The sequence below is a fragment of the Bombus flavifrons genome, chromosome 14 (assembly GCF_040668555.2).
Source record: "Bombus flavifrons isolate JBK064 chromosome 14, iyBomFlav1_principal, whole genome shotgun sequence".
NCBI lineage: Eukaryota > Metazoa > Arthropoda > Insecta > Hymenoptera > Apidae > Bombus > Bombus flavifrons.
The window spans coordinates 3,108,106-3,123,370 of record NC_138455.1 but is presented as its reverse complement, the minus strand read 5'-3'; the positions used below and the strand labels follow the sequence as shown (position 1 = coordinate 3,123,370).

The following is a 15,265-nucleotide window of genomic DNA, read 5'->3' as shown; positions in this document are numbered from 1 at the left end:
AATTTGGCGTCGGTTTCATTGAATTATTTATTGCTTTTTTACATAGAGGCAGAAAACGGGGATTGAATTACTTACATGTGTAATTAAATCAATAAAATGCACTCCATGCCTGTTGAGCGCCAAAATATGATCACCACCCTTCTCTTTTCCTTCAGGCACCCTCTTCACAGCGAAGAAACTAGACCCGAATAATGGCCACTTCCATAAAATTTCTAAAAATAAAGTTAAACATTATTTTCATGATATAAATACTCGCTAATAAGAACTGAAACACGTACCAAGCACCTGTGCTTTACAAGCAGCAACTGTATTGTGTTGCACATTGTTCCATGCTTGTTGGACCATATTTGACCACTGTTGTGGTCGTGGTTCTCTCAAACTGAGCACTGGTTTTGGTAATAAATATTTAATTTCTTTCGTTGTTGGTTCGTGAGTCATATCTGCTGCCCTATGTAAAAGAGCAGCTATTTGAGCCATATCGAACTAGAAAGAAAAGAGAAAATATATTAATTAAAAACTCCAAACAATGTCAATATATTATTTATATAAAATACCAAAGATAGAAAGACTTACTATGACTTCTTGAGGTAAATGTTCTCCAGGTAAAACTAATAGAAGACCTTCCAAGTAATCTGGAGCAATCTGATTGAACACGACTTCTATATACAATGGAGCATCCAGTCTGAGAGGATAATACCATACAGATCTAAATTGAAAAAGATTGTATTATTTTTGTTCTCTTATTTGCACTGCTTTCATGAGAATCGATAGGTTTCTTTTTAGATAAGTCCTTTTATCAATGGAAAGACATATACCTGCAGAATATTAAGTAGAAGACTTGATGATTTTTATGTAACTCCGTAGTTACGTCTAGTACGTATTCATCCCTGGCTAAAGGCATCGTAAACGCATCACCATCAACAATGCAATATAACGAGAATTCGTCCATTTCATGAGGGTTTCTTACAGATATTATATTGCACATCTCCTCGATAACATCCTGCCAAAAAAGTTAAGTTATTAACAAATTATTAAGAATTAGTCATTACACCTGTATTATCATATATTTAACAATATATTGCAATTTGACATATCTTGACTATTAAAATATAACAGTCCTAAACTCAAAGTGCTATTCAATAAATCAATAACAATTTGTCTTTTGCAATTTATTATTATATATGTTATTACATTATATAGGAGATATTTTCATTGATTTTGTCTTCTCTTCAATGCTATACCATTAATTTTATGTTTCTTATACTAAACAATTTAATTTATATTCAATAAATTTTACGAATATGCATTATAGAATGGTTTACTCAGATTTGAATTTGAAGCTTACCGCGCATTAGCCGGCATACTGAGCGTACTGGCGTCAATGAATTGGGAGTGTTACGAAAAGTGAAAAATTGATAAGAATGTCATTAGAAATTCGGTAAGCTTCCTCATTTAATTTATGTTAACTAACTAATTATGGTTATTATTATTTCTAAGTAAAGTTGTAAAGTATGTTGCATAATTGGTGAAATTTTTACGATTCTGTAATGAGTATGTCAATTCGTGAGGTTACGTGCTACTAAATTGGGTTGCTTGGAGCTTGAAATTAATTATAGTATTATTCTACGCATTAATAATTAATTATTTACGAGTATGTGTACATAATTTTGTACTATAACATTAATATGAAGGTTTTAACCTATATATCATATATATCATACTATGTATATCATACTACATATAATTTTATTCACTCTGATGACTACATATTGGCACAAATACATTTTTTTTTTAATTTTGTACATGATATTGTTTGATTATTAGTAATATTTTTAATAGAACCTATGTCACAACTTAATTTTATAATTTTTGATATTTTTTGTATATTTAGTATATGATATTTACTTGTATATTTAAGCATTGTAGCATACTTCTTATATAATTATTAGTTAATTTTATGAATTTAAATCTGAATATCATAATTTCTATTTTGATTAGAATATCAATTAATAACTTTTTGTTATTTTATTTATATTCTTAAGACAGCCTTCCAAATTGAAGTTTATTGGTATGTAGGTCGTTGTTTGAAATATTGTCATTAGAGTTTTGTTTTATTTAATTGACATGTTCTTGTGTTATAAATTGTTGTTTCTTTGTTATCTTTAAATGTAAATGTTTAAAGAATCTTCTGCAAATTATATTGCAATTATTTTGTTTGTCAGCGCTTAGCTACTAACAGCCTTATAATACAGTAGATAATCCAATAGATTTTCTAATTTGTTTCGTATATTACTTGCATCTATCCTGATCCTTTGTCTAATTAGATAATTTGGAGAAAACTAAACTTACCTGTACAACAGTTGTACATTTGGTGTTGATAACTCTTTCTGTTCCACCTGGTAGTCTGTAAATCTGTCTCTTCGCATTTCTACCTGCACTAATTGCCATAATTTCATCCACGCTTGGTACGTTTTTCCTTCCTCCATATTTAACTGTCTTCCTGAGATTTTGTAAACACACTGTGGCTGTACCATGGTAAGCTCTCCTCTTATCATAAGCTGCAGTTTCCAGATATTTGGTTAAATAAGGCCTCAGACCATCACTGCAAGTGAAGTAAGCAGCAACAATGCTAAAGATCCTCCAACCACGTTGACAACTATCTGGATTTGGGCTCTTATTGTTTGTAGTCTGTTTCATCAATTGACAGTAAACTTCATCACGAAGTAATTCATACTTATGACAATGCTGTAATTAGATTGAAAGTGGTGAGAATAATGTTCTTAGATGTTAAACTAAGATTTTTCTCAGTAGTTTATGGAGAAAGAAAGTGATGATTTCACTCTTTGCAGTTATTTTAGAATATTAAGGCATATTATAAATATCATTTTTTAAATGTAAGACTTTTTAAAAATATATGAAAATAAACTAGTGATATAAAATTTATCTTCTTGCTCTTAATGAATTTATTACTTTAGTGATGAAGGATTGTTAGACATCCTTACAAGATAGTACAATATTTTGATAACAATAAGCCTAAAAAAATGAAATGAAGTTTACATGCATCATTTGATGAAAGTATTTCAAACGTTCTCCTTGGAGAATGCATTATGAAGATGTATTCATCTAGGAGAAATCTTTAATGAAAAGAAGTAGCAAGTAAAAGGAAATTCAAATCCTTCAGCACTAGAAGTAGGTTGTCAAATTATTATCCTTCATCATTAAATCCTTGACCCCAATACAAATTATCTCAGCAAATTTCACCATATTTCTTCATATAATTGTATATAACAACGTCATTGTACAGAATATTTAAAATTTTTATCATTTCAGCTTATTTCATACAAACTAGGAATATAAGAGACATAGGATTGTTTTCTGAGAGATTGTTAGTTCAGAAGAGAAACATCGTCACTTACCATCAGAATGGTGTAAACACATTTTACTTCGCTAGTATCTGGAGGCAAAGGTTGATCACCCATGTACCTCATCAGACACAAAAAGCATTCCACTGCCAAGGCACTTAAATCTGCATCAAGTCTCAAAAGACTCTGTTCTATTGGCACAGGAGAGTATTTTACAAGATCCACTTGTTCTTTCCAAGTCCATTCCGCACCATCCTGTTGGCCTTTATTCTTTTTATTCTTCTTTTTACTCTTCAAAGATTCGATCACTTTAAGAGATCCACTTATAGATCCATCTGCTGTCTTCAACATCTCAAACCTATAAAATTAAATATTTTGTTAAAACTTTTGTTTATTAAAACTCTGCTTGTTATTGTAGGAAGTTGTAACCGCGGGAAGCGACTGTTAGAATTAATTTATCGAAGGAACGGGACTCGGGGGTGACGTAAGTAATAGCCTTCCAAAACGGAAGACATCTCCTTGGAGGTGTACGTGGCCGTAAAGGAGATTTCCATTGCAGGATGTTGCTACAGAGACAGAGGAAAAAGTCCCGTTCAGAGTACTGGCCGGGTGGCCGTCACTTGTCAAAGTCATGTTTAGGAAGTCTACACTCTAGTTAGGCGTTTTAATGATTCCCCTTCGACTTGGTTGAAGGTTGATCCTTCTGTTGGTTATTGTTTTTTCGCCGATTCTTTTCTCGTTTTACTTTGATACCTCGTTACAAATGTGTTTCCTGTGTAAAACCATGGTTGAATATTTCTTTCTAAATCTCTATGAATAATGAATACCGCACAATGAATAGTGAAAACTCCTAATTAATTTTAATTACTTGTACACGTTGGTACAGTTAGTCGGTCACTGAATAGCAAAGACAATTAAGATACATTTGCAATGTCAATTCTCACTTCATTTAGAATTTTATACATTCAATTAGAATTTAATATTGTAACCTTACGTACATAGTTTTTAGAAATCTATTCATTAGCGATTCTATTAAATTCCATCTAGATCTTTCTTCTTCGACATAAGTTTCTTCAGTAAGAACGAATTGGTAGTAACTAGAAAATTTGATAGAAAATTTTATGTGAAACGAATATATCGGAGTTTCCTCGTCAAGTTAGGAAGCACTTTAAAACGGTAACTCGCGAATCACGGAATAATGCCAAAAGAAGACGAGCTGTACTCGTTAGCCGCGCGTTCACCAAGATGGTCGATGTTACTCTGAGAACTGCAGTGCGTTATGCTTTCTCAACACGGCTAGCTCTTGTTTCTTGCGTAAGAGCGACCAATTAGTCCTTAACATTAATTTCTCCTTTATTGCGATGCCTCGTTTTGGTAAAAGTGTTTTTTTTTCAGAGCAAGGATTCGTTTCTTATTGGGAGATATATTTTTTGGTACTTACTGATTCAAGTCTAGAGCGTACAGCGTGCAACATGTTGCGAAAGAAAATACATTACAATCTTCATTTTTAGCATTACTAGTGAAATAGGTTTATCAAAATTTTATTCTGCAAAAATAGAAGTTTTAATGTATTTTCTGAACTCGATTAAAAGTGAGATATTAGAAAAATGAAGTATAATGATGAAAAAGTTTATACTTCTATTAATGTAAGAGTTTTCGAATTTTATATTTGCCATCTATTTGATAAAAATATATTATCGCATAAAACGAACTATAATAAAAATAAATTGTATAACATTATGAATTGGAGTAAGTAGAATACTAACTTCTCTGTGCTTTGTCTAAAGTTGAGCATGGCGTACTGTAACAGAGAGTGTTTTCCGTCGTTGACGACCGGCCCGCTCTCATAGATGCCATCTTCTTGCAATCTGCCGTTGTCTTCCGGTTGACGCCATTCCTGATTCGGGCTAAGTCGCTGGTTCTGCTGGTTTTTCTGGTGATTCGTCTGGTTTGCCGCCGACACGTGGTTCGGCACACGACCGGCAGACACGTGGTTCTCGTGATTCGAGATAACATGATTAGGCTGACCATGGGATTGAACGTGATTCGACGCACTGTGATTCGCCTGTGACTGGATTGATTTCGTGATTTGAGACACGTGATTCTCATGATGGTTCGGCTTATGCAGCGGCTTCTGATCCACCTGTAATCGTAACGTACCATTTTATTTAATTATTATTATCATTCAGTTCTCAATTTACTTGATTTTGGGAGCTTGAGGTTTCCATTATTAGGATATTCTGAATTGAAATATTGAATCTGGAGTCCTCAAGTAATTTAGTAGCGTAAAATTTTATTATATTAATTCATTTATTTTTGTTTAATTTAGTATTGAATACTGAGAGATAATTGTATTATTTATTGACCATAATTCTTTTTGGGATCACTTATAACATCTAGGAACTGTAGAATTTTTGTTCAGAGATTTTAAATCAGAGCGCAACCTAGATCGCGAAAGTCACGAATACCTACTTTGATTATTATTATTCTTAATTATATATTTAATCTACTGCGAAATCTATCAAGCATTTATAGCTGGGAAAGTTGCTCTTTAAGCGAATAGTGACATCATTTATTCTAATACACCAAATTAAACTTTCACATGATTTTCAGGGGGGGGGAATTGTCGATCTAGAGCAGAGGAAATCGTTACACTTTAAATAAAAAAAGAGAAAAAAGACGATAATTACAAACTGGATAGAGTTTCATAAATCACCAATAAAAATTATACAAATATCGTCGATTGAACTACTACTTTTCACTTCCCGTACAAAGGGACCTGTTTTTTATGTACCATGTTGGTCAGAGGTCGGGATTTTGTGTTTCGTGAACGAGTGTCTTCCGTTTTTTTATCACAATCAAAAGATCAAGAAATTACGTTCGGGTGTGTAAACTTCCTGTGTAAAAACCTCGTGGGCGTCACGTCGCCCTGGTTTCGCGAGTGATTTACACGACGGTTTCTCGACCTTTTCTATTATTCATTTTCTCTTTCGGCTTGCATTTCCTGCATTTCACCGACATAGTCGCGGGTATCTCGGATTCATCGATCGATCTTGCGAATGAGAAAACGAGTTTCCTTGCACGCCAGTCAGAATCATGATAAGAATTCGAAGAATGCAGTATGGTGTCTAGGAGTCTCGTAGAATATTTTTCTTTATAATACTCCGTTTTCTCTTTAAAAGAAAAAGAAAAAAAGAAAAGTAGTAGAACGCATATATTGGAAATTTTTTTACTTTCGACTATGAGCAGAGTAATAATATGTATCTGTTTAATTAAATATGACTGATTATACATGACCGCTCCCAAACTTGTGGATCGTAATGTAAGTACATTCAATAAGCTTCTCTTCTAATTTATTTCTTTTTTGTTCAATCGAATGGCAGTTAATCGAATGGATGAATGAAGCATACAAATTAATAATTCGCAAACGATTTACGACCGACTTCTCCCGCGTGTTACATCCGCATGACTGGTTTCTTAGACGATGTAGAAACTAGATTCTGTATAAAGTTATTTAATTACTAAATGCTCATGAATGATAGTTTAGTTGGATTCTGTAGAAGAAAATCGATAGCATCCGCTGTACGCGTTTTACACTTTTCCGACGCTGGTAATGTCGTGAAAGTCGAAGTGTATAGCTCCGTATGATTGCCATTATTATTTCCACAGCTGACATATATTTAGTAAATTGTGATTTCTTTCGTCTGAAACTGTAATTTTTCCACAGTGCCATTGCAGGAATGATATTGCAATAACGTAATTCTCAATTTGCCATAATTTTCAACATAATAAGTGACTATTACCCGAAAAATAATAGAACATATAGTGCATTGTCAATTTTCATGTCTACTGTAATTCTTTCCTCTGAGTGTAAATTGTTCTAGAAAAAGAGTTAATAGTAGTTCAATTTTCTATCAGACTTTTTAAAATGTTAAGTTCATAAAATATTTCTCGTATCTTAATCCCAATTAATTCCGTGTCAATAACAAGATGACTATTGTAACTATGTATTTTGTAATTTTTAGCAGCATTGATCGCATCTAATGATATTCTTTTGTTAGAGGAGGAGACTTTTCTATGTTCAATTTTCTGAACTGGTAGAAAGATATAAATTCCAAATATTTTTGGGTCTTCCTACACATTTTCCTAAGGAAGTCGTAACGTAGCATTCGATATATCGATAGCTGATATCCTGCTGGTAAAACCTGAATGTACCTGAGCGAGTGAGATAAGCAGATGTTGACCCTGACCCACATAATCGTTAATGTATCCAGGTACGATGGTAAACGTGAGCATTCATAGTTACTGTAATGGTATTAATAAGAATAACCATCCACTTGATTCTCTCCGGCCTGTTTATGAAATAAATTGCTTTACAACTCTATTAGAGATTCTCGTGTATAATTTTTCAAACCTATGTAGGTGAGCGTTTCATTTTCCATGCTGAAAAATTATTCTGCATTTCCTCTCGAGATTGATATCAATTTTTCTAGCTCTTCTCGTCTATCTACTAATTCAAATAAGACATCGACCAAATATCAGGCAATATTGAGATGTAAACTTAGAACTCCTGCCACAGAATGAGATATGCACGATGTTTTAGGCGTCATAAAGCCTTGATTCGTTGTTCGTTAACCTTAATTGCTGAACGAAGGATACCTTCTGAGGTGGCACCATTAATTCTCTTTAAACTTTTTAATGATCACGCTCGTTACACTCGACGCAGTCTTCAATTACGGTAACTTCACCACCGGCAGCATTTTACTAATATCTTGGCACAGTATCGATGTAAACAGGGTCGATTATGCGAGTACGCCGCGAATGCAATCTCCTGCATTCCTTTTCGGTACTTTATATCGTCCGCCTAACGGTAAAAGCTTTTTCACCTCTGACAATTTCTCGCCTTTGGAAATTGCTTCGACATCCGAACCACTTCGCATGTCTCCGTTTCGGTAGTGAACAATTTTCATTGAAAATTGATTTTCATACATTATAGAATCATGAAACGAGCCGTTGTCATCAAGGACAACGCTGGTCCCGATTAATAGCAAAAGGAATTCTTTATTGCTCGTAAAACATACAAGGTAACGATCCTGTTCCTCTCGGTGCCTTTTCTCGGCGAGCATAAATCATTTCGAAGGAAAACTGTATTTAATGTCGGATGTCGATCGTTGGCATACTAAATTACGTATTATCAAGCATCGAAGGGTGTTAGCAAAATCGTTTCTCGATCAGTCACCGAGGAAACAATAATTAAGCGCCGCAGTTAAAAGATAATATCGTTAGTTTAACGTTGGTAGTAGTTTTTCATGGATATCTGTTACCCGACTTTTTTCGCTATTTAAATTTTTTCTCTAATAATATTTTCTCTAATTAAAATATGTTACGCATACTTGATAAAAATCGTAGATCTCAGATAACGAATACTTGTGTACGCTTGGTTGATAGGTATTACATAATTAAAATAGTTCTGATCTCTTCCTGTGTTATATAATTTGGTAGAAGTCGTTGTCCGGCTAATAATTGACTCGAAGTATGTTAACTAGTAAGAAAAGCGCCGCGAAACGCTCGTTGTACGCAACATAACAAAAGAGAGCATCATTAAACGAAATACCCAATTTGCAACTAATTAGTTGTGCAGTTCTTGCGCCGCAAAAAGTTGGTAGAGTAGCAAGTGCAATTTTTAAGATATTCTATATAAAGAGTCATCGATTTTATATAAATACCGTGCTCGCCTCGTTTAAATGATTTATCATTTTTATCAGCGCATTTAGTCGTATTAAAATATGCGAAAATGATGAAAGAGTAAAAAGCATACGATCGTTGAAATGCGAGTATTGAATTTCACTGGGAATCGAGTAAGATTTACGGAGTATTTATTAATCGAGGACAAGAATCTTATCGGGATCATGACCTGGTAGCTCTTGACCTTCTCGTCGAGTTTCTTCAAGGTCTCTTGTATCGTGGTGAGGGTCTTGTCACTCGACTTCTCCTCCACTTGCGTCTCGTTCTGCGTCCTCAGCTCTTCGAATCTCTTCAAGATTTCCCTGACACTCAGTTTGCTTCCATCCGCATTTTCTTCCGTGATCGTTTCCATTTTCGAAACCTTCCGTTCCCCGTTCACTCGACCGACAATCTGATCGCTATCGTAGAAATCCTGGATCAGTTCGTTCATCTGAATATCCTCTGCGTTTTGATTCTGTCTAGCCGGAGATTGAGCTCGATATTTCGTCTCAATGTTGTCGTTATTATTTCTCAATGGACCAGACGGACTCGAGTTTCTCGAATTTCTTAACAGGCAACCCTCTTCAAGCCTCAATTGTTCGATCGTCGGTTGAGGACGATCGGTATTGCTCGAGTTTATCGAATTAACCGTTGCTGTTATGGGGTTTAGAAAAGGCTTCTGATCCAGCTTGGACACGTCGATCCTTGGTATATTCTCATACTCGAATTTTTGTTGATTCACTCCTTTGGAATCTTTCTTATTCGATTCTATGATTCTCGAAATCTGCTTAACATTATTCTTGTTCACGTCCAAATGACCAGAGTCTAGAGACGCCTTCTTATCTTCCTGCTTCTTCTTTCTTTTACATTCGTCTTTCGCGAAAAATTTAATGAACCTGTTTCTCTGCTCGCCCTTTGGCCCCTTTTCACGGTTGGAGGCCTTCTCTAAAAACGCCCCGGAGTCGTCCGTTTGTCCGTACTCGTCGCTGCTTAGATCCGACTCCGAGGACTTCACTAAGAGGCTGTCTGGAGAGTTGGTTTTTCGATCTTCGTCGGAGAAATTCTTGTGATCGAACTTCCCGACGAGATTGCTTATACTTTTTCTTCGAGGGCCTAGCTTCGAGTCATGATCCTCGTAGTGTTTCCTATAATCTTCGTCCACGCGGGAAAACGAGTATTCTGACGATTTCTTGTCGATCTTCGCGTCTCGTCGATAATCCACGTTCTTCCCATTTTCGTTCGTTTCCAGTTTACGCAGAAATTCGGATCTTCTCACGATTCTTTGAACGTTATTGAAGGGTTTAGGTTCGATTTTCTTGGTCTCGTTCTCAGAGATTTCTGAAGGATCGACGAACTGAGAGAGAATCTCTGGCCGATGTTTTGGCTTCTTCCTCAGGGTTGTTGGCAGCTCTGCCCAGTTGCTGGACAGTCTTTTAGAGAAGATCCCTTCGGTATCGGAAACCTCTCTCTCCATTTTGGTCAGTTGATGATGGACACTTTGTTCGTTGACTTGGTTGAATACATCTGAATCTGTTTAGTCGACATATGAGTTAACCATCTTCTTTTTTTTTTTAATAATCACGAATTTGTTCAGGAAGATGGTTCCACGAATGTTTAAGCGTTAAGCTGATTATTAAATACGTGGAATTGGTTCTTGAATGTACCGTGCACTGTCTATCGTTTAAAAACTGAGTTGTTCAAAATTTATAGTAAGCCTAGAGTATGTGTTATGTAAATTGAAATACTTTGTAAGACGAAGCCTAAGCTTGCATTCCACCGCTGTTTAAATTAATTATTTTTTACCATAAGGAAATTTATTATTCTTTTATCATAAGGAAATATACTATTTGTTGGAAATCATTTTGGCTAAAAAGATTTAGGATTCAAAGGTTGATGAATTTTCTTAAGTGACAATCCTTCTTTGGTCTTGATGTCACAGAAATAACTGCTGACATAAGCGTCTTTTCTCGTGCCGGTTACAGTGCAATAGAATATCAGACGACACCGCAATTCGAAACATCGTGTTACGAGCAAAGTCAATGAAGGAATACTTTCCAGCTCAGTTTTTGCATAGTACAGGCCATCGAGCACGACGAATGCATAGAAATTACATTTCGTAGAATATAATTGACCTTGATTCCCCGAACCAAAGATCTTTTACGCATGGCGACCGTGAACTTTCTTCGGCCACCACTTGAAAGACCTCTAATACTAATTAACAAGAGAAAAGGAAACCCTGTGAAACGAATACGATATCAAAAATGGAGAAATTCGAGCATAAGATATACATTAAACATCGCTAAGCTTCGGTGATAGCTTTCCTCGTATGAAATTATTAATAACATCAAAAAAAATCACGGCGGTATAGCAATTAAATTTCGAATAGAAAGGGGGAAAAGATCACATTCAAGAAATCTACGTAAATACCCGTAAGATAGAACCGAATAAATTATAATTATAAAATTAAAAATTTTACCACGATTTCGTCAGTGTTTGGTGTTCTTTATGCGTGTTTTTCCTTCGATAACGAAGCCGAATTTGCTTGAAAAAACCGCAGAATTGTCCTCGTTACGGCACGCAATGCCGAATGTGGATCACGGAAGAAGGACCTTCTTCAGGGCCTCGTGAGAAGATCGGCGAAGAAGCTTGTCGTGAGACCAAAGAACAATGTGCACTTTTCATTGTAATTATTTCGCGCTAACAAACTCTCCTTCGCTCCAACAACGAATGAGAAAGGCTTCTGCTTTCTTGGATACCTAACTTCTCCTACCTATTAAAAAGGGTTGTCTTCGCTTTTCATGAAAACTCGCTTTCCCCATTAACGGTGGATAAAGTAAATAGAAATTTAGTAAATAATTCGTAAACATATTCATCTTCTGGAATACTGCATCTCTTTAAGTAGATATTACAAGAAGATTCTTAATTTTCTGTTAACTTAAATAATGTACGTTGGGAGCACAATTGACTACATAAAAATTCAATTTTTATGCTACACGCTACTATGGCCTTGAAATCAGTCGGGATATTTTAAAGAATGTCCACCTGTCCTCTTTATCATCTAAGAATCTCTGTAATGTCGAACCGAGAGGGGAGAGGATGCAGAGATTTAGAACCCAGATTCAAATGGAAGGCTAGTCGGAACTCGATGGTCAAGGAAAAAGTAGGAAACGGAATCCAGTCATTCTTAGTCAGTATGTCACTATACTAATGGAATGAGCATCTTCTGACCTACAAAACGTCTATCGTTTTACTTTAATCCAATCGTGAACGTGCAGATGAAAGAGCATAAATGACGCGATCAAAGTTAATTCATCTTTGCGCTGTAACTTCGTCCTGTATATCTCTAGAGGATTATTTAAAATTATAATTTTAGCCTTGAATGGCACTTGTCATGTACCTGTATCCGTTTTATCGTTCGTGTTTCAACGTTTCGCGATGGTTTTCGAATCATACATCGAAGACAAGGATATTTGTCTCCTGGAATAATTTATTTGCGTTTTATGGAACCTGTTTTCAAAGGAGTAATAATTTTTTAGATTTAAATTCGAGTATCTCTCGCGTAGCAACTATTTTCGTAGATGATCATCGATGAAAAATGTGCTTTCAAGGATATCGAATTAATGAAGTTTTTTTCTCTTTCGGCAACAGAAGAGAATATTTCTGGATAGTCGTTCCGCAAAAGGATACAGAACAATCGGCGAAGAAACAGCTAATTAGCATTGTGTTGTTCTGCTCTGTTGCATGGCTCTAATTAAATGACAAGCACTATGCTTTTACACAGACCATGTTTCAGCTAACAGGCGTTTGTACAAAAATTAAGCTCTCGAAAAGTACTGTCGGATTAAGATATATGATTACTTCGATTAATCGAATATTAATAACAATGATACGATACTATAATACTAATAATACTGATATAATATTTCTTAGATTCTCAAAGATTTAGATCAAAATAATAATATCGTAAGTAAAATTAGTAAGAAATCTAGATTTTATAATAAATATTTTATTAGAATTGCTGTGTAGTTTAATTTTTTCGCAACAGAAATAATTTAATAATGTCCATTAATTTATGTTATTTTTCGGGACGATGCGGTGTTGAAATAAGTTTATGGTTAATCAATGACTATTATTCCCAGCTCGATTAAACATCGATATCTCGGATGGAGGCTGGTTTGGTATGCCGGTAGCGACTACGCAACTATCTACGGAACGCGTAAACTTGCGTATAGGAGGATCGTTAACGATCTCGTATGAGGTTGCTAGGCTTGCGTAAGGAAGATCACGATCACATGCCTATTTTTCTTTTCCCGTGGTCGCTTCTTCATCGAGAAACACCGATAGAAATAGACAATACAGGCAGTCCTTTGTAATCTCGCATATAGACATCGTCTATACTTGGAGGCTAATTCCAGATAATTTTCGAAATGTCTGCTTGTAACAGAGTTGTTATTAATTCACAAAGATTGAACAGACTGGTTTCATGGTTAAAAAACTTAGTTGTAATATGAATGAATTTCATTATCAATTTACGAGAACTGAAAAGATGGGTTTCTTTTTTTTTAAAACTTCGTTAAAAGGTAAGTTGATATTCATCTGCAGATAGAGTCTTATCTATTCTTCAGAATTATAAAAAATAATTGCGTATATCTTTCGATAAATTTCCTCGATTTCTTCGTCGAACTGGATCCACTTTCGCCGCTTAGCGGTGCAAAATAGAGGATCCCTGTGGAGCGATTAAAGCGAACTTTCGATTCCTTGACGAGTCAAGTATGACAGATCGCGAGCAACTTCAACGAAATATCTTCACTTTTTCATCTGTACATATGATCCTACAACTGTTCCCTTAATTTCCTCTTTTTTGCAGTCATTTCAGCAAAACAGTTTCTCGCAGCGAAATCTCAGTCCAATAAAAACAAGCTTACTTATTAATCTCAGATGAAAATTACACGCTACGAAAATACCGAATGATCGCCTGCAAAAACGGCTCCATTAACAGTGCCACAAAAACCACATGTATTATGATGATCTACTTCGAAACATTTCGAATCATCGATCTGATGGATTTTCGAATCAATTTCGAATGGATCTCGACCTCGCCCAGTTGTGATTATCGCAACTATCGCATCATCTCTTGTTTTGCTATCGTGGGATCTAGTCAGGTGAACGCGTGGAATGTTTGCGCGAGGTCGTAACGAATATTTTAAGAAAACACAGGGCCCGCCTCATCCCGCGAGCAAATAATTATCGAAGGTGTGCGATGTATTCTCGGGAACGAGCGGGGAATAATTTCTTAATGGGTAGGAAAGGTATGTTGCGGCTGCGAGTCGAGGTAAACAACGATTGCCAGTCGTAATTGAGCCTTGGCGACACGAATACCGAGATTTCGCCATGACACTGGGGCAAGCGAAACCGATTTATTGCGACACGATGGTGATCGAGATCGAGACCGTTATCTTCGCGGTGCTTGCGAGGCCGAAGCTTCGTCTGACGCGTGACATTGCTCGGAAACAGGGTGTAGCCTTCCTTACCCGCATCGCCATCGATAGTCGTTCGTATCGAATGTTGCAGAATTTCCTTATATTTTATTCTTTCTCTGTGTTTTCGATTATTTTATTTACGATCAAGGAAGATTCGTCGATTATTTTCGTATTTGCTTAATTAATTGTACATATTTGCAAGAATATTCTGTGTCAGTTTCATCAGAGAATTCTGAAAATTGAAGGAGTTATTAACGTCATTAATTCCAGCAATACCATTATAAACATTCATACGTTTCAATATTTTCTAAGCTATGTTTATACGGTGATAATTTACATTCATTTGATGGAAATTGTTATTCCCGGTGGAAGATGTCTCCTTTTTACAAATTAAAGAACAGATGTTCTATACGGTGTTTTGGACCGTATTTTTTTTATTCGAGTCATGCACTATTAATTATAAGACCACCTGCTGATTTCACGCTACCGTACAGTTATACTATTATACAACCGTGTATATGGAGCCTGATTTTGAGGATGATACACAGTATTGTGATAATTCTCTGTAATCGAATGATTACAGCAAAGAGCTGCATTAAACTTGGCTATCTTTAATGAGTTTCACGATTTACGAGCGGAGTGCGACTGTATATAACGAACAATGTCATTTGCTAAGCAGCGTGAAAATGGGACGAATTT

At 35.5% G+C, this 15,265-nt stretch overlaps 1 protein-coding gene across 6 annotated transcripts in view; it reads right to left on the bottom strand.

Moving 5' to 3' along the window:
• Myo10A (unconventional myosin 10A) overlaps nucleotides 1–15,265 on the bottom strand; it is a 63,059-nt gene that overhangs the window by 1,603 nt on the left and 46,191 nt on the right. For all 6 annotated transcript variants that reach the window (XM_069127911.1, XM_069127914.1, XM_069127912.1 and 3 more), the window contains 7 exons: nucleotides 5,129–5,505; nucleotides 3,417–3,720; nucleotides 2,350–2,745; nucleotides 816–1,000; nucleotides 574–706; nucleotides 279–483; nucleotides 76–212 (listed from right to left, as the gene is read on the bottom strand). In XM_069127911.1, coding sequence (XP_068984012.1) covers nucleotides 76–212; nucleotides 279–483; nucleotides 574–706; nucleotides 816–1,000; nucleotides 2,350–2,745; nucleotides 3,417–3,720; nucleotides 5,129–5,505 — 1,737 coding nt within the window. The remainder of the gene's footprint in view (nucleotides 1–75; nucleotides 213–278; nucleotides 484–573; nucleotides 707–815; nucleotides 1,001–2,349; nucleotides 2,746–3,416; nucleotides 3,721–5,128; nucleotides 5,506–15,265) is intronic.